Source organism: Oryza brachyantha, chromosome 12 (genome assembly GCF_000231095.2).
Source record: "Oryza brachyantha chromosome 12, ObraRS2, whole genome shotgun sequence".
Lineage (NCBI taxonomy): Eukaryota > Viridiplantae > Streptophyta > Magnoliopsida > Poales > Poaceae > Oryza > Oryza brachyantha.
This window is the reverse complement of record NC_023174.2, coordinates 11754521-11774363: the sequence shown is the minus strand read 5'-3', so window position 1 is coordinate 11774363 and position 19843 is coordinate 11754521. Positions and strand designations below refer to the sequence as shown.

The window sequence follows — 19843 nt, the reverse complement described above, 5'->3', positions numbered from 1 at the left end:
ATTTGTCATATGGTTCACATAATTAATTAATTATTACTGAGTTCTATATATATATATATATTAAGTGGTTTATTTAATATGTAATTTTTTTACCTGTTGCGAAGCACGGGCAACGTTGCTATATATATATATATATATATAAAAGACATAATGATATAGAAGCACACATCACAATATTATCTTGCACATTACTTCATCCAACAAAGTCACATTACATCATACAATATTGCCAGCCACCGAATGCTTACTTGAATGCACACCCAGCAAGCAATATAATAGTTAGCACTTGATATACTAAGGTTTGTGCACACAATCATTTCTAGGAACTAAAAAACCAAAAGCACATCCATAGGTTTTGTGGAGAACCATTTTCCAGAAACTCAAGTCAAAAACTGCCCAACACATCCTGAAAAATATAAGAACCATGTAATTAGGCAAGTGAAGAAAATATGTGAAGTTGTTTTGCAATATAAGTTTATAATCAACAAGTGGTGATCCATTTTCTAGAAATTACAGTTCATAGTGGTTGAGTACATGTGCAAGTAACAATTACAGTTATAATGGAAGCTTGCACATATGCCTACTCAAGACATGGCTTTTATTGTTCCTCGTTTTTGCACAAGTGGTGGAAGCTTGCAAAATTATTATACAGTGAACAATTGCCAAGATTGCACTAATATATTTTTTTATATAACAGACTGTACTTTAGAACTATAGTTCATAGTTGTATCACCTCCTCTTAGGAGTAAAAAAACTGGTGGTAATTTCATTCCTCTTGCACGTTTCTTATTTCAGCTATACTTCATAGTTGTATCTATTCCATTCTCTGACAGAATGTAGTAACTGTGTTGCAAACTATGTGCCTTTTACAAGTGGTCACTAGGTTTGTACACAGATTGATAAATGTAAATTTAGCGACATACCTGAAGTGCCCTTGAGAGGTGACTAGATGCCTTCTTGCATTCCTTTATCTATCACAGATAGGTTTAAATAGGAACATTGGTCATGCATCACAGATCAAACCAGAATAAAAACTTTGTCAAGTCTAGTTTATTACTTTATTGTATGGCCATACAATGCTCATCTTGAGAGCACTAGCCATAGTCCACATGTCCCCATAAGAGGATGACTTCGATGCAGCAATCTACAACTCGTTGGGTTTAGTGAGCCAGCTCCACAATACTTTCACCTAGGGAGAACTGAAATGAATCAAAAAGAATAAATCAATTATATCATTAAAAAAATAAATTACGCCTGCTAGTAACACTAGAAACCAACAATCTCTTAATATACTAAATATATAATGCATTAGTATTTGTAAGATGATCTCTTAATTAACTTGATTAATCAGAAATAAAATCACAAGCCTAAATTCTTCCTACCATACTGCCTAGCCTCTAAAAGAATTAACCTGAACACAATGTGCTATTATTTTTTCCCTTTACCATCGCTAATTAGGACAAGCAGATTGGCAAAAGCTCTCAGACCAGAGATAATGGTTGTGAAATCCAATTTATGCACAAGCTTAAAATAAAACAAATTCCTTAACCTTTCTCTTGTGCTATTTAGGAAATTTTCAATCTCCAGTCTAAGCTCCAAACACGCCAATCCAAGTCTAAACAAAATTAGCACGATACACCATATTGTGAAAGAACTATCATCACATAAAACAAATGAACACAAAAGCACTTGTAGAACAAACCAATACAGGGTTGTTTCATATAACTTCTACACTATTTGGGATAGGACTGAGGATGAATAGCAATTTTGATGTGGAAATATTCAAGTGCACGAAAAAAATGGGGTGACTGCTAGAAGACTTCAATTTTGATGCTAAACTGCATAATGGATGATATGTCCAGCACTATAGCTATAATGGATGCTAAACTGCATCATTTGGGCTATGATGTGTATCTCCACATTCAACCTAGTTTCTAATTGCTAGGTTTTCAGTCACACAATTTTTTGTATTGAGTTGTTCTGTTGATTAATTCCATAATACAATTTGTGTGACTGCTTATAACACTATTTGATATTCCTCAGAAAGAGAAAAAATGACAATACAGATACTTAGCAATACAAGTGTATAAACAAATAGAGTGTTATTAGTTAGTAAATAGATAGGCATTATAGTTACCTTAGAAAAGTTGGAAGATGCCTGGCCCATTTAATTGATAGGATATTTGTTTAATTCCGTTAGGAAGGTCTGTTTTGTTTCTTTTGCCAACTTTGTTAGGATTAACAGACTATTCAGATTATTTTCAGTTATCAATAAAGAAATACAGACAAAAATATAAAAAAGCATATGCATAAAATAAGTATGGTGTGCAGAATAACAATTTCATATGATAGTACTGCTACCAGTAAGAGGCCATGACTGTCTGACCTCAGTTGTGCTTAATTTACACCTTTTGTGTGAAACAAATGAGATGTTTCATGCAGTCATAAGAACATAAATAAACCGGTCAAATTCAAACCGTCTAGAGTTGATAGACCATATAAGTCTTACACTATTATGGCTCCCACTTTTTTTTGGTACGTAGGCTAAACACTTGCTATGATTTTTATCATGCTAGCTAGTAGGGAAGGATGAAAAAGAAATTGCACAATCCAGTGAATAAACAGTAAGATAGTTGCACCGAACCAATTGTTGTAATCTTTTATAAATGTGTAAATATAATATTTCTTCACATTTGAATATTTTTGGAAGTCTAAAATCAAAACAGTCAAGGTTGTCACAACAAGTTCCTAAAATATATCAATTAGACATAGATTACATGGGAAGGAAGCAAACACACCTTTAGCATCTTGAGCCCTTTGATGGGTTCAAACCTTTTCGAGAATTATGTGCCTTGCTTACCTGGAAAAAATGAAAATGAAGGCCTATCAATCATCAAATAGTCACTTCCTTTTGTTCAGAGATTACAAGGAAGAAGTACATGCACACATCCAAGAGTGTCCCCTTAACACATGCTCATCACATGATCACTATAAAAGCTACGGAAGCACCTCAAATCTGTCACTGTCTTAAGTAGGTAAATATAGAACTAAAAGCACTTTACAGAAACCAAATTTGAAACTTCTTTGTTCGGTGAACAGCTGTAATAAACACTAAACAGGAAATCAAGAGCTGCCCTTAAAAAAAATTCACCAATGTTTCACTCAGTGACAGGTGCAGAACAACAGAACCTCTACACTATCTGGGATAGGACTGAGGATGAACAACAAAGATATTAAATGGCAGACCCATATACTAAGGTGTTCTCAGATTAGAACCGCAAGGGAGCAGCCCAAAGAAAAACGCAGGGGAGGGCATTTGGACATACTGATGGATCCGCAATAGAGGGCACAGATCGGAGTGGTGCAGATGCTAGAACGCTCCTAGTTGCTTGCTCCACCAGCGGAGGCTACGACTGCTGCTGCTGTATTCCTCCGTCTTGAACCACTCCACGCGGCACAGACAAGGAGCTGGTTTGTAGGGGGCGGCACAGATTTCCTCTGTCTCGAAGCACTCCAGCGGTGGGGGGTCGGGGCAAGTCCGATGTGGTAGTAGGGCGTGGGCGGCGCTGAGCAAGCAAGATTTAGGCCGGGAGGGAGTAGAGGACGACGGGCACAATGAGATTTGGAATGGGAGAGGAGGGTTCCTGCACAGAAAAAAAACAAGAACAATAATCAAAAGAAGGAATAAGAGAGAGAGGAACAATAATCTGAAAGATGCTGAGCGAAATTTAACTATTTGCCACTGTTAAAAATGCAGCCTCTCCGAATGTCATCCTTATCTTCGCTCTTACGTAATTGTCATTGGAGAGATAAACTTCCTTAATAATTTGCCACTATCCCACACGTGGCATGCCAACTAGAGATGGCAGCGGGGACCCGTGACTCGAGACTCGATGGGTATTTACTATATTAGGGTATAGGTATGAGCTAAATATATTACCCGTGGGTAATTAATTAGGCAAATACTTTCACCTGATAGGTATGCGGGTATGGAAACGTTCTTATAATCCCCATACCTGTTTACCCATGGGTAATGAATACCCGCAAGTTTAAATGCATGTCATGGCCTAATATCATATTAGCCTAGCCTAATTAACCAAAACCACAGGTATTTAAACCATCCATACTTTTTCCATCACACTATATGAATGTGTGATGTCCTAAGTATCTAGCGTCTATGCATATACTATATGAAAACTGTGATATTTAAATTGTTTTGAACTTTTGCGGGTATATGGGTGACCCGACAGGTAAGGTTTACCCAAGCGGGTATGGGTATGAGGAAACTTTTTTATCCATGATAGGTATGGGTATTTTAATGGTACGGAATTTTACTAGTGGGTATAGGTATGAGATAGCAATACCCGATGGGTATTTACCCATTGCCATCCCTAATGCCAACTCACATGGCCAGCGTGGATGAGGGAAAAAAGTCTATTTTACCCCTTATGGGCCCCATAAGTCAGAGAGTGCTAGATTAGTATTTGTTTTATCTGATTAGTTGCTTAATTTAGATGCATATCCGTTGTGTGATCGTTCATGTATCTGTCGGCCTGATTGGAGGCTACAATTTCTTCACATATTTAAGTAATGCAATAGTATGGAAAAGCTGCCAAGTTCGCAGCACCAAACAAGATAGTGATTAGTGTTCATTCCTCTATTCACGTGAGTTTCTGTGTGTATGTGTTGGTCGTGATCCCGTCCAACGTAATCTGCGTTATCTCTCCAGCATGATTCTAACAAGGACGAGGTGCGCAAGCTGCTCAGCTCCAAGCACCTCTTGTTCCACGAGATGTGTGCCTACCACAACTCCGGCACCGTTTCAGCCAACGCTGTGCATGCGCCGCACGACGCCGCCCCCGGTGAGGCGACCGCCTGCTTCCACCACCCGCCAGGCCACAGCGGCAGCGATGGCTCCTTCCCCTGGCATGAAGGACTCCTCCGCTCAGCGGAGGATGGTGACGAGACGACGACGTCCCAGTAGCAACGATGTCAACAACGATGTTGAGGTGGGCCCAGCGATGAAATCCCGTCAGATTTACAGTGGCAACCGTGTGCACCACCACCACTAGCATCACAATGGCCAGCACAAGTGTCACCATGGCGATGACGTCTCATCAGCGGCCGCGGGGGACGACGACGACGAGAACGGCGGTGGGAAGCGCGCAAGGGAGTCTTCAGCAGTAGCAGCAGCAGCATGCGATGACGAGGGCCCCTCCACAGTGCAGCAACTCCAGAGCGAACTACCGGTGAACTTGTTATTTCAAACTCTAGACCGCGGAGGCAACGGAGAGAGGGAGAAGCAGCGGCCTTCTCAGCGGCGAGGAGAAAGAGAGACGGGGAACTCGTGGGGCCCACAAGAGGTAAAACGGACTTTCTGTGCTCTCATCCACGTTGGCCATGTGAGTTGGCATGCCACGTGTGCGATAATGGCAAATGGTTAAGAAAGTTTCTCTCTCCAATGGCAATTATGGTCCTGTTTCTTTTAGCTTGGGATTATTATAATCCAGATTATTGAGAGTAAGCTGAAAGAAACAGACAACTTATTGAAGTAGCTTATTATAATCTGGAGCCCAACTTATTATAATCTGATAAGCTCATTTAGGTGAGCTTTTTCCAGATTATTGGATAAAAAATAACCCACCATACCACCCCACTCCTTCTTTAGATTTGCAAACCCAATAATCTATGCTCTAATAATCTAGAAAAGAAACAACACATAGCTTATTCTACTACAGATTATAAAAATCTGGGTTATAGTAATCTGACTCAATAATCTAGATTATAATAAGCTTAAGCCGAAAGAAACGGGCCTATGTACGAGCTAAAATAAGAATGGCATTTGGAGATGTTGCATTTTTAACGGTGGCAAATAGTTAAATTCCCCTTACTGTGTACGTACTATTTAATGCAATGGCATCCCTCCACTCATATTAATTTGCAAGCATTTCATCAACCACTGGTACCTACATTATCCTCACCAAATTAATTGTTAGGATATATAATTAATAGAGAATGGCCAAGGTCATCGCACTAATCCTTGTTGTCATCACTGTGGTAGCCTTGTTGTTAGTTCTAGCAGCGGATTGTACCGACAAGACGCCTACCGATGCTGGTGGTAAAGCTACAACACTACACCCTCTATCCCAAAATAAACCAATTCATGCGTTTTTAGATTGAATTTTTGACTCTTCGTCTTATTTAAAATTTTTTATGATTAATATTTTTATTGTTATTACATGATAAAACATGAATAGTACTATGTATGTAACTTTTTTTTAATTTTTTGATAAATTCTTCAAATAAGACGGATGGTCAAACGCTCTATAGGCAAAACTCAGAAATCTGTTTTTTGTCGGACGGAGCAGTATTTGGCAGCAACGATGCAAAGAGCCCACGAGCCTTCGTTGCGTCCGTGTTAAAGTCAGCAGCAGAATGGAGGAAAGACATTGACAAGTGCAGTAGTTTCCATTAACTACAGGATGGTACGTTGCTGATGATACAATCATTCGATCCGATCCCCACCAGCTGACAAGTATTTAACGAACGATGCAAGTGAGTGACCTTCCAATTAACTAGCAGCTGATCCTACTGCTTAATTGAGCGCAGAATGCAACCACAAGCACCCCTGGATCGATGCACTAAGTGGCATCATGCTATTTTCTTTGTGTAATTAATACTCTTATTGTTTAAATCAACTACGTACTATTATTACCCATGCCATTACTCCGGCTGGCTAGGTACATTTAAATCATCCTAACATGCTTGTAACTCAAACATTGAATTGTCTTCCACAAGTATGTACTCCCTCCGTCCCTAAATATTTAACGCAATTGACTTTTTTTATATACGTTTGATCATTCGTCTTTTTTAATTATTTTTGTAAAATATGTAAAGTTATATATATGCATAAAAGTATACTTAACAATAAATAAAATGATATAAAAATAATTAGTAATTATGTAATTTTTTGAATAAGACGAATAGTCAAACGTACATTAAAAAGTCAACAACGTCAAACATTTATGGACGGAGGTAGTATATATGTTGCTCATCCATCCTGAAATCATATTATACTTGGTCCAAATGATAGACCAAGTTTAGGTATGTGCATGCCTATTATCATAACTGAATGTTGTAATATCAATTAATTGCAGAACATGTGAAAACACATCTTGTTGTTGTCTTGACAATCCATGAATTCTTTGGCCTCTCACAAACCTTGTCTCCATAGACTCACCTCCATGCTAGCGGTAATATATACTCTCCAATTCAATGCTTAGCCCTCATTTTATACGGCGAGTATGATTAGCCAATTGGCCTCATGTAAAACAAGAAATATGATTACCATATGATCAATTGATTATTACTTTAGAGAAAATTACATAACACCCCGAATATCACTTTGAGTTTGAGACTCCCCAAGATAAGACAATTGGTTGCAAATTGCCTCATCCTAAATCACCTTGGTTCATCTTTAGCTCCTTTTATTTATGGACATGCACATCATGTAGCCACATCGGCTCAGTCGACTCGTTAAAACTGGGTGACAAGGTTCATTTGCACCCATTTTGACCAGGTGTCATGCTCTGAAGTTCTGTTCCTAGTCCAAATAATCAAAATAAATATCGAAAACAATTTGTTGAAGTCTAATCAAGAGCAAAACACTGAATAAAATTATTTAAATAAATCCAATCACTTGCCGAGATATTTTAAAATATTCTGCAAGTGTCAAAATGCGCTAACAAGACATAAAGTAGAATTCCAATTCACAGAGATAGATAAAACAATTATTAAAAATCTGCAAAAAGCGAGGTAATTCCGCTCTGCCTTCTTTTCTCCCCTTTTCCCCCTTTCCCTTGGCCAGTGGGCTGCTTCCGGCCCGCCTATCCTCCCTCCTATGGCCCGCCAGCCTACCACCAGCCCCGAGGTCCACTCAGCCTCCATCCTTCCCCACTGCAGATGACAGGTGGGGTCCACCTGTCAACCCCTTCCTCTGACGGCCGCACTCGCACCCGCACCACTGCCTCCTGCCTCCGCCATGCCCCACTCGGCGCCCGCGTGCCCATGCCTTCTCCACACCAGCGTCAACCGCACCCCGTTTCCTGCGCTTGCTGCCAATGAAAGAGAGGACTTTGTCCTTCCCACTTCAACCACGTCACCGGTGCCCATTTCACTAGTTCCCCTAGATCGCCACCCCTCCCCTAGCCGCGTACGCTGGTGCCTCTCCCCTATAAAAAGCAGCAGCCCAAGCCCAGCTCGCCCTCACTCATCTCTGTCGGTGAGCTCGCGTCCCTCCCGTCCTCTCATCGTCCTCATTGTTGCCGCCATGTGCCACGACGTGGGCATGCGTGCTGCCGTCATGTGCCGCAAGCTGCTACCGCTACCACGTTTCACTGCTGTGTGTGCTTTGCACAGTTGCACCGCCGCACCGTTGTCCCCTATTATGTTTGGTCCATGGATCAGCCGTGGACCCGATTCATAGTGGAACCATGGGCCAAGTCACCGATGGGTGGAGCCCAGCCATCGACGCACCCTCCCCTCGGCTGACATGAGCACCTCTTTTGTTTGCGCTAATATTAAACACCACGCATGGGTTAATGGAATTAAAATGTGTTTATTGGAGGGTTGTGGGTGCATAGTTTGATAGTCATGCCAATGACAATTAAGGACCGGTTTACGGGAAACCATTTGACTATCTATGCCTAGGTATATTTTTATTGTAGAATTAATTTGTACTATGGTTGGGGTTAATGAGTTAATGTTGGTTTCATGCAAAAAGGTTTGTGCATAAAAAGATTTGTTTTCCCATTTGGTTCACTTGAGTCATTTATTTTTATTTAATTTGGAGTTGAGCATACATTGATTCCTGATCCGCACCTCTTCGCTAGCTTCTCTAAATCTTGAGGTTTACATTCCGTTTAAGGGGGTAGGTTTGTCACACCTCAAAGTTCTGTTCCTAGTCCAAATAATCAAAATAAATCATTAAAAACAACTCATTTATGTTTAATTAGAAGCAAAACATCGAATAAAATTAGTTAAATAAATCGAAGCACTTGTCAAGATATTTTAAAATGTTCTACAAGCATCAAAATGCACTAACAAGACTTAAAGTGGAATTAAAAATCTGTAAAGAAAAGGACGCAATTTCTGTCTTTGTTCTTTTCTCCTTTGCTATATTGCAATTTGGTCATATACAATAACAAAATTAACTCTAATTGGTAAAATTGAAACCACTTCTATTTGAACAATAACTTGAACATAAGTGTACATGCTTAATATTTTATTCAAATACTAGTTTATTTATCATCACCAAATATAAATTTTGTGGAAATTTAGCTCTCCGTTTTGATCTCCTAAAATTTCAATATTACCTTCAGCCTAACCAATTTCATCTTTTAACCAGATTTAAAATACTTGAAATTTATGTGTGAAACTTTGGAAAATACTTGGAATAATTTTTGAACAACTTTTACCTAGTCAAATCAAATTTACCAAGAGAGGGAAAGAAAATAAATCTTGTAAATTGCAAAAAAGAATCGATACTCAGTTTTTCACCCACCTGTCTCACCTAGATAGACAGCCACAACTTGGGCCCACTTGTCACTGACCTTGTGTGTCTCTTTAGCCCCAAAACACACCCTTGGGCGTGCTCCCACCTCAGGACTTAGGTGGGCAGAGAAAACCCCTTCTTCTTCCTCCCCTTTCATTTTCACTGCCATCTCACTTCAAGGTGAGCTCCCATCTCACTTCTCCTCCCCAAATCTCATCCAATAGATCAAGATCAATCCATGCATGTTAGACCACAACAATCCCCATCATCCAAGTTTTCCACCAATCCCAACGTCTTGCAAATGCATGGAGAGTTGAGAGAGATCAAATTGGTTAAAATCTAGAATTTTGGAATAGTCTGTAGTTAAAAAAATCTCCAGGAAAAATTACTCATTGTTTTACCCTAAAACTTTTTCTGGAGTTGCGCAACTACTCCAGGCACTCACACAAAAATTTTCAGAATTTTATTACTTCTGTAGCTCTCACTAAAAATTTGTAAGTGACTGATGTTCGATAACCTGAGAAATTTCAGAACCTTTTTTCAGAAAACGTAAAATATACCAACTCAAATTCGACCAAACAGATTGCAAAAGTGTACTTCTGAGAGACGCTCGATAGAATTGCGTCATATAGCTAGCTGAGAGACGCTCGATAGAATTGTGTCATATAGCTATTGTGGCCAAGTTGTATTTTGGTTTATTTGGTCTTTCACGTTTCATGCAATTGATATGCTTTTCAACCGCTATGTTGATCGTGTTTGGAAAACTATGTTGGTTTATTGCTTCTTGTTCCCGCTTTAGCATAGGATAAGCCCATTTGGTTGTTAATGGTTCTTGTTTGCTGCATCATATCATGCTAACATAACATGTCACATTAGTGTATAATTGGATTATGCATTTGTATTGTGCATTCATATTCAGTCTGTAATTTTAGACTTAAATTACCTTGTGTAATACGTGCTAACTTTTAGAACATTGTTATTCCTTAGTTTCCCGTCACTAACCATCGTTGATATCCTCAATCCAAAGGATGTCTTGCCACCACACTCGATCCCACGATCAGTATAGTCTGAAGTGTTCTCATCGCAACCAAGGGGGGTCACCACCTCCTCCTCCCACCATGGCCGAAGTTCTCATGGCCATGGAGTGCAACCAGTAAGGCCGAGAACACTGTCCTTTAGCAAATCGCTGCTAGTACAGCTGCTATTGCCACCCACATTGCCTGAGGTGCGGCAGTGGTGGTCGACACCAAGTCGCTGGGGGACTCGCTGAATTTCAGCGTACACAACCTCCGGTGTTCAATCGCTCCGATGATCCACTTGATGCTGATGATTAGCTTCCCACCATCGAGCGGAAGCTCACTCTCATTCGCTGCCCCTATACCGAGAAGACCAACCTAGCAGCCAAGCAACTCCAAGCCGCAGCCGAAGATTGGTCGGAGAACTTCCTTTCCATGCAACCCGCCGGCTGTGTCATCAATTGGGCTCAATCTCACGATGCTTCTCATGCTTTCCATGTGCCGAAGGGTATTACGGACCTCAAACAACATGAGTTCCTATCTCTCACTCAAGGCAACAAGTCCATCAAGGAGTATCTCTGCGAGTTCAACCACTTAGCTCGCTATGCTCCGGACGATGTCAATACCGACACCCGCAAACAAAATTGGTTTATGAACGAGTTGTCGGACGAGATGCAACTCGAGCTCGCTGCACACTCTTTTCTAGACTTCCAGGACCTCGTCAACAGGTCTGTGGCTGTGGAAAGCAAGATGAAGAATCTCGAGAACAAGCGCAAGCGCAGGAGGCCTGTGCAGTTTTCAGCCGCGGGAGGTTCACAAAGAACCTGTGGTTAGCAGCAACCCCCTCCACGTCATCGAGCTCCACCACCCCCCTCATCAGCAAGGATCCGTGCCACGCCCACCATAGCAGTGTGCCGCGTCCTCCGTGGGTGGAAATCAGCAAGCAAATCACCTGCCCGTTCGCTGCAACAATCGCTTCAATTGCGGACAATCGGGGCACTGCCTCAACCAATTCCCGTATCCCGCTGTCATTGTTGCATTGCAAAGTTTTGGCATATTGTCGTCATTCAGATGGAGGTTCCTTGCATGGAAGGCAAACATGAATGCAGGATATCCGAGTCTCTTTTCGACCGCTCCATCGCTCTATTCCATCGCTCTTTTTAGGAAAGCCCGCTGTATCCTGGCATGCATCGCAGACACACATCCCAATCTCTCACAGATCACTTGCCTGTGCTGTAAAGAATGAATCCCTCCACGGCACCACGCTATCTCCTCTGCAGCACCCTTCCCTTCGAATCGGTGGTCCTGTCTTCTCGCTTTGGCGTGTGCCAAACTGCCAATGCACATTATGATATGAAACTTTTTTTGTCATATTTAAACTCATTAGATACATGTATGTTTATATGTTGATCGATAGATCAATTTAGACATATATAAACCATATATATTAATAAATAGATAAATTAAGATAATATTAGAAAGTAAATTTTTTAGTATGGAACAGATAGTGTAGGTACAAGCGTAGCCTCCTCACACGATGACACTAAGTGTGTCCCTCCCTTACAAAACCAAAACAAATTGTTTTCCCCTCACAGCACCCCTCTTTATGAAAAAAAAAAGTAAATTTTATAAAACTACAGGTACTTTGACTAAATTATCACAACTTTATATTTACATTCGTATATCATAAACTACATACTCCCTCTGGTTTTTTAATTGATGCCATTTATTTTTGGATTTACATTTTATCCTTTGTTTTATTTAAAAAATATATAATTATTGATTATTTTGTTATAATTTGATTTATTAAAGTTCTTCGAGTATGATTTATAATTTTGCATATTTGGAAAAAAAATTGAATAAGACGAAGAGTTCAATCATAACATTATGAATTAATTAAATTTTATAAACTCTCTAGTACAAATTAATGGCTAGAATTTATAAAAGTTAGAAACAAATTTACTAGAAATCAAATATTTAAAATTACCCCTCATTAACTACATATAGAGAGAGCGAGCAGTGGCTTTGAAACCTTGAGAGCCATTGATGAGGTGATATCGAATGGCGTCGTGGCGGACGGCGGCGGAGGAGAGCGCGTGGGTGGTGGAGGTGGAGAAGGCGGCGCGCCACGGCGACCCGTCGGCGGAGGCGGCGCGGTGGCGCCGCCACTCCGTCTACCGCGTCCCGGCGTGCATCAAGGACCTGAACCGCCGCGCCTACCGGCCGCAGGTGGTGTCCCTCGGCCCCTTCCACCACGGCGACCCCGACCTCCTCCCCATGGAGGAGCACAAGCGCCGCGCGCTCCTCCACTTCCTCCGCCGCGGCGGCGCCGGCCCCTCCACCTCCAGGCCGCTCGCCCAGCTCGCCGCCGCCGCCGTCGCCGACGCCGCCGAGCAGCTGGTGGGCGCGTACCAGGGCCTCGCCGACGAGTGGCGCCGCGGCACGCCGCCGGAGCCGGAGGCGCTGGCGAAGAAGAGGGAGTGGTTCCTGGAGATGATGGTGACCGACGGGTGCTTCCTGCTGGAGGTGATGAGGACGGCGTCCGGGTGGGAGGCGAACGACTACGCCGACGACGACCCGGTGTTCAGCGGCCATGGCCTGCTCTACAACGTGCCCTACATCCGCCGCGACATGATCATGATGGAGAACCAGCTGCCGCTGCTCGTCCTCGAGAAGCTCGTCGCCGTCGAGAGCGGCATCAAGGAGGTAGTAATTAACGACGACAAAAGCCATTGATTATCCTTGTGTTAGTGTTACTAATTAACCATCGTTGATCACGTTTCTAGTTAGTATTAAGCTTCTAAAGGAAAATAGATCGTTCAATAGAGAAAGACTACAACTATACTCCCTTTGGATGGTTTCTTATGTTTAACGCTATTAAATATATATAATTTCTCGGGTCAAAAATATTTATTGTTTAAGATATGATTTGGTCAAACATTTTGACAACCAATTTTTTGTTACAAAAAATTTGTGAAAACCAAATAAGTTTATAATATTGTGATAGAGTACCTTTTAAAGAAAATGTGTATATGATTTGTTTTGTATGTAAACTAAGCATTTAAAAAATAATTAGTTGTCGGTATTTTAAAAATTGGACTATATCTTGTCCTAAATAAACAAATATTTTTTTATCGTAAGGAGCACATAATTATTGACTTGCTTTAGTTTTTAAAAGAATTTTAAGTTTATAATAAAAATTAAGACTATTAGTTAAATATTATCTAAAGTTAATGACGTTTACTTATTAAAAGGCTGGAGAGAGTATTAGTTAAGTAGAAGATCCAACAAGCTACAAAGGTTAGTCAAATGCTTCTTTATGAATTGCTTTGCAATCTTTTCTTTCGATTTATGCTTTTGCTTTCGGCCATGCACCAAAAGCAAAAGCCAGCTCAATTTGCTGCTGATGATCACCCATTAATCTCACGATGAATTTGGTAATTAGCCATGAAATGAAGTTCTTAAGAATTCAATACTGGTTGATCAGTTGATGGGCACACGTTCTTGGCATCCATGCAGAACGAGGACTTCGTCAACCGGTTAGTGCAGAGGTTCTTGTCGCCGACGGCGTGGCCTCCGGCCACCGGCGTCGGGCTGGCGCTCCACCCGCTCGACGTCCTCCGGCGGAGCCTCCTCGCCGGCCCTGCCGCGTCGCCACGGACGCCGCCGGAGACGGCGGCCACCGACGACATCATCCGGTCGGCGGAGGAGCTCTACGAGGCCGGCATCCGGTTCGGGCGTAGCCCGACGAGCAGCCTCCTCGACATCCGCTTCCACGGCGGTGTGCTCTACCTCCCGGCCATCGCCGTCGACGACACCACCGAGTACATCCTCCTCAACCTGATGGCGTTCGAGCGGCTCCACGCCGGCGCCGGCAATGACGTCACCGCCTACGTCTTCTTCATGGACAACATGATCGACTCGGCGCGCGACGTGGCGCTGCTGACGGCGCGGCGGGTCGTGTACAACACCGTCGGCAGCGACAAGGCGGTGGCGCGGTTGTTCAGCGGCCTGTCCCGCGACGTGGTGCTGGAGCCGGAGAGCGCGCTCGACGGCGTGCACCGGCAGGTGAACGCCTACTGCCGCCGGCGGTGGCACCGGTGGCGTGCCAACCTGGTGCACACCTACTTCCGGAGCCCCTGGTCGTTCCTCTCCCTCGCCGCCGCCGTCTTCCTCCTCGTCCTGACCGTCATGCAGACCGTCTACACCGTCCTGCCGTTCTACAAGGGTGGCTAACTCAGGAGCTTGTCGAAACCATATATCTGACAAACACCTTGGGGTGTGCTCTAGTTTGGTTATAGATGAGTGGAAATCATGCTGTTGTCTTTGCAGTGCTTTTTGTTTCTTTTTTTATGTTCTGGTTGTGTTTTTGCGTCTGAAGTCTGAACTATTTCTTAAGTTTTTCCACGAACGTAAATGCAAAGGTTTGGATTCCTTTCATACTCTCTGGGGGTGGATTTCAAACCCTCGTGGGAATATTCCCTCGTTTATTGCATTCTATTCAAATAGTCATTAAAAAATTTGAAAAAAATTGTAAAGATAGATTAGTATAAGATATATCACTACACAAACATGCAAGTTCAAATATGAGTTCTACAATCCATACTCCCCATACTCCCTAATAAATATGGAAAACGGAAACATGACTCTCTTGGCTTAGAAAAGGAGATATGCGCCATTTGTTTACTGAATATTCACGTGTTCAATACCACCGTAACTAAAATCTCTTATATTTTGGGACATAAGCAGTATTTATGTTATCCTTTATTGAGTTATATCTCAAGAAATGGTAACCGATATCGATATGCTTGACTCAACAATATTGCACGGGATGTCGGTTAGCGCTCCCACTGTCACATGGAACGACATTTTGTTCGTATTTAGGTTATAGTCTTTCAAGATTTTCCTATTCTAAAGTAAACATACGCACAAGCTCTCTCTCAAAACATATTATGCATTGACGATCGATGGATAGGGAAATATAGAGTTTGATTTGTGCATGCATTAATTGGACCATCTGAACGTGCATAGTGTGTATATGTATGCTGCTAGAAAACGCCAACCGACTGGCTTAAGTTGGCTGCCAATCGGAACAGTTTTCACAGGCGGCTTATTTAACTTGGCCACGTGTGTAAAAAGGATTCTAGATGTGATCATGTTAAGCAGCTCAGATATACGAATCTTGTTTCTTCATTTGAAACCAAGATTTGAAATATTTGGACGATCCACCAAAAAAAACAAGACACGCAACATTTTCTCAGCGAGAAGTACGTGAAACAGCCAATCCCAAACAGACCGATCGATGGTGACCAATTCGTGAGACGTGTTTGTCAACGTGGAGCCGGAGCAGCGTACGACGACGGCGAAGTGCCGCCGGCGCCACTGCCGCCCTTGTAGAACGGCAGGACGGTGTAGACGGTCTGCGTGACGGTCAGGGCGAGGAGGAAGACGGCGGCGGCGAGGGACATGAACGCCCAGGGGCTCCGGAAGTAGGTGTGCACCAGGTTGGCGCGCCACACGTGGCACGGCTTCCGGCAGTACGTGTTCACCGCCCTCTGGACGGCGTCGAGCTCGCCGCCGGTGCCCAGCGGGACGTCCCTGGAGAGGCCGTTGAACAGCGCCGCCACCGCCTTGTCGCTGCCGACGGCGTTCTGTATGATCCCCTTCGAGGTGAGCAGCGCCACGTCGCGGGCCGAGTCGATGAGGTTGTCCATGAAGAAGACGTAGGACGTCACGTCGTTGCCGGCGCCGGCGTGGAGCCGCTCGAATGCCATCAGGTTGAGGAGCGTGTACTCGGTGGAGTCGTCGACGACGAGGAGCGGGAGGCTGAGGACGCCGCGGCGGAAGGCGACGTCGTGGAGGCTTGTCGTCTTGCTCCTCCTGAACTGGACTCCCGCCTCGTAGAGCTCCGTGGCCGACCGGATGATGTCGCTGGCATCCTCGTCGTGGCCGTCCGCATCCCTCGCGGCGGCGGCGCGTGTTCGCTGGTAGGGGCCACTGAGAAGGCTCCTGCGGAAGAGGTCGAGCGGGTGGAGCTCGCTGCGTTCCTTCGCCGGCGGCGGCGAGTTGCACGACGGCGAGATAAACCTCAGTACCATCTTGTTGACTTGATATTCCACTTGTCCCTTTTGCAAAGTCAGTAAATCACATGGGTTAGCTACCTTGGTGAATCCATGGCAATGGCGGAAGATATTAGTGTCGCGGCCATTACCATGTCGTCGGGGACTCTGCCGCTCTCGACGGCGACGAGCTTGTGAAGGAGGAGGAGGGGCAGTTGGTTCTCGACGATGAGCATGTCGCGGCGGACGTACGGCACCACGTACAACGCGCCATGGCGGCCGAATACAGGGTCATTGGGCGCGTAGACGCTGCTCGCTTCGTCCGGCATGCCGCCGCCGCCGCGCTTCGCCGTCCTCATCATCTCCAGCAGGAAGCACCCGTCGGTGACCATCACCTCCAAGAACCTCTCCCTGTTCTGCTCACCCCGCCACTCGTCGCCGAGGTCCTGGTACGCGTCCTCCAGCTGCGGCGCCACGGCCTCCACGGCCGGGACGAGCTCCCCCGCCGTCCTTCCCGACCGCCGCAGGAGGTGCGCGACGGCGCGGCGCTTGTGCCGCTCCATGGGCAGCAGGCGCTCGTCGCCGTGGTGGAAGGGGCCCAGCGACACCACCTGCGGCCGGTACGCGTGCGGGTGCAGCTCCCTGACGGCGGCCGGCACGCGGTGGACGGAGTGCCTCGCCCACAGCGCGAACTCCGTGCGCGCGTCGGCGCCGCCGCCGCCTGCGAGGCCTCTCTCCAGGTCGGCCACCCACGCCCTCTTCTTCCCGTCGACGGACGCCGCCATCAGCTAGCTCGCTAGAGATCGAACGCGAGGCTGTCCCCCTGTGTGTGATTGCATGTACATGTCGCCGCCATGGGAGGGTCGCTCTTGCTCTTGTAGGGTACGTGAGCGACGATGGCGACGCAGGATGGATGCATGCATCCATGGAGCATCAAGGACGATGGAGAGGTGGAAAGGAAGACGAGTGGAGTGAGGAGCGAGGGAGGTATCGATACAATATTATTGCTTTTTGGCAGGCAAGGCAAGGAACCTAGCATCCATAGCTCCACCATGGTCATAGCAGGGTTTGATACAATATTAAAGTTTTCCAAAATTTGGATGAAAATTTTCAAATTCAAATGCTAATTAAAGATTTTCCGTTGTCTCACCGAATACATGAATATATTCTGGAAATATAAATTCTAATAACGATCGTTATCGGATCTCCACCGGCATAACTGAAATTCCGAAAGTTTTGGGAATTTCGTTTCAAGATTGCAAATCATGCCATAGAGGCATGCTTAGATCAATGTGGATGGGCGAGGATCGATCGATCCACGGATACTCTAATTCAACCGGTGCATGGTTACATGGCAGCTGGAACATCCAGGCCCGTTGAAAGGCGTGAGCCGTATGAGCGACCGCTCAGCGCCCCTAAAGTCTACCACGAATGCTTAGTCGGTCTTATTTTTTTCACTTTTGTTTATGTTTAGAAAACCAAAATTAAAATTTGCAACATTAAAACATGCATATAAAAGTTTTACTCGTAATTTTTTTTTAATTTACAACTATGTTGTGAAAAAAAACCAAATGATAAAAGGCTCGGATTTCTAAGATTCAGCCTATACCAACCAGCGACTACTTTTACATTATGTCTCAGCGATTGTTACGACATAAAGATACTCCATTGTCATGTTAATGTATATCTCACCTCTATTTATACTTTAGGGCCTCTTTTGCTCACGGGTCTCTAATTCATAGAGACGGCCCTGCCGGTGCCCCAAGGACGACTAGCCCATGACTACTGTTGCATCGTCTTCCATTTCCAGCTACGGCAGTGTTCAGGATCTGAGATATTGTGTGATAGGTTTTAGTTTGCTTCGTGCTGGTCATGATCTGTGCGGTAACTGGGGAGTTTCTGGTGGTAATTTTGGTGTTCCAGCCTTCACGAATTGGTGGATGAATGTTTTGACTTGGTAATGACAATGTACAGTGCAGTGAATGTTTATATTTTTTTGTTGTCTTGTTTATCTCCTGATTTTGTTCATCAATTCGGTGATCAGAACTACAAGACAAAACAAAATAACCGAGTGGTCTTGGATATTTGGCCCATAGGCCATAGCCCATAGAGACCAATAGCAATTCTTTAAATTCCAAAAAGTCCAATTTAGCCCCCTCAAGTATAGGTGAATCTAATCCGTATCACTCAACCACAAAGCCGGTATATTAACTCCTCTAAGGCCGCGTTCGGCACTCGAGTTAGATATCTAACTCCTCTCTTTTTCCGCGTGCACGCTTCCTGAATGGCTAAACGGTGTATTTTTTGCAAAAATTTTCTATAGAAAAGTTATTTAAAAAAATCACATTAATATATTTCATATTTTTTAAATAATTAATAATTAATTAATCATATATTAATCTACTAGTACGTTTTTCGCGCTGGATAACTAACCCACCTCCCACAGCTACTGAACGCGGCCTAAGTATTAGAACTTATGCAAAATGACTCTCTCTCGATGGTATTGAATTTCACCAGCATGGTGCCCATGTGAAACTCTCGGTCATCAAAGAAACTAAAAGAAAAAAAAAGTAGATTTTGGGTGCCATGGGACGTGGCACCACCGGATGGCGGCGCGTGTCGTGGGATGGGAACGCGACACATGTATATTTTCTAAAAAACTAACCAGACATGTATACATGTAAAATGAGAGAAAATATTATATATTTCCCTAATTTTTTATGAAGAGCACTAACAGAGCAGTACAACACGTGAATGCCACGTCAGCAGAAAGTATACGACACGTCTAATAGAGTCATTTTGCATGGTTTAGTAGTTGGAAGAGTCAATATATATTCCTGATTTTGCAGTTGAGTGATACGAATTAGATTCAACCGATAGTTTGTGATGTTGTCAACTGGACTTTTTATCTAAATGGCAGTTCAGGTGAACTCTCCGCAGCCCATTTCGATACACTGGCCATCCAAATGTAAGGCCCATGTTTAGCAGCTTTCAGGCAAAGGCTTGCACATGCAATATCTTGGCCCATCTTTCAATGCCTAGGTTAATTTGAACACTTTGTTTAATGCTTATAATTATAGCACAATCCTGCTACTGAGTACTGACAGTACGTAGTAGAGATCTTTCGAATGTGATATCTATCTTCAGATTTCGAGGAAAACAAACTACTTCGTATGCAATTCTTCAAAAAAATAATATATATTATTGTGTTCCAA

General features: G+C 43.7%; 2 protein-coding genes and 1 long non-coding RNA gene across 4 annotated transcripts; 1 reads left to right on the top strand and 2 right to left on the bottom strand.

The window, feature by feature from the left end:
• Window positions 1-167: 167 nt before the first annotated feature.
• Window positions 168-3799, bottom strand: LOC102718602. 2 transcript variants are annotated; one of them, XR_001551553.2, is made up of 6 exons: window positions 3734-3799; window positions 3327-3644; window positions 2799-2860; window positions 1058-1199; window positions 924-971; window positions 168-406 (listed from the first exon to the last, which is right to left on the bottom strand). It is a non-coding gene; the product is annotated as an uncharacterized LOC102718602 (long non-coding RNA). The 2 variants fall into 2 exon arrangements; XR_423990.3 differs by lacking the exon at window positions 3734-3799 and having other exon boundaries at window positions 3327-3726.
• Window positions 3800-12625: 8826 nt separating this feature from the next.
• Window positions 12626-15012, top strand: LOC102702521 (UPF0481 protein At3g47200-like). Its single transcript, XM_006664494.3, has 2 exons — window positions 12626-13275; window positions 14089-15012. The coding sequence occupies exons 1-2, from the start codon at window positions 12631-12633 to the stop codon at window positions 14803-14805; spliced, it is 1362 nt and encodes a 453-aa protein (XP_006664557.3). The 5' UTR covers window positions 12626-12630; the 3' UTR covers window positions 14806-15012.
• Window positions 15013-15899: 887 nt separating this feature from the next.
• Window positions 15900-17413, bottom strand: LOC102702241 (UPF0481 protein At3g47200-like). The gene is made up of 2 exons (XM_040529862.1): window positions 16781-17413; window positions 15900-16694 (listed from the first exon to the last, which is right to left on the bottom strand). Exons 1-2 carry the CDS (start codon window positions 17411-17413, stop codon window positions 15900-15902), a joined length of 1428 nt encoding a protein of 475 aa, XP_040385796.1.
• Window positions 17414-19843: the final 2430 nt, after the last annotated feature.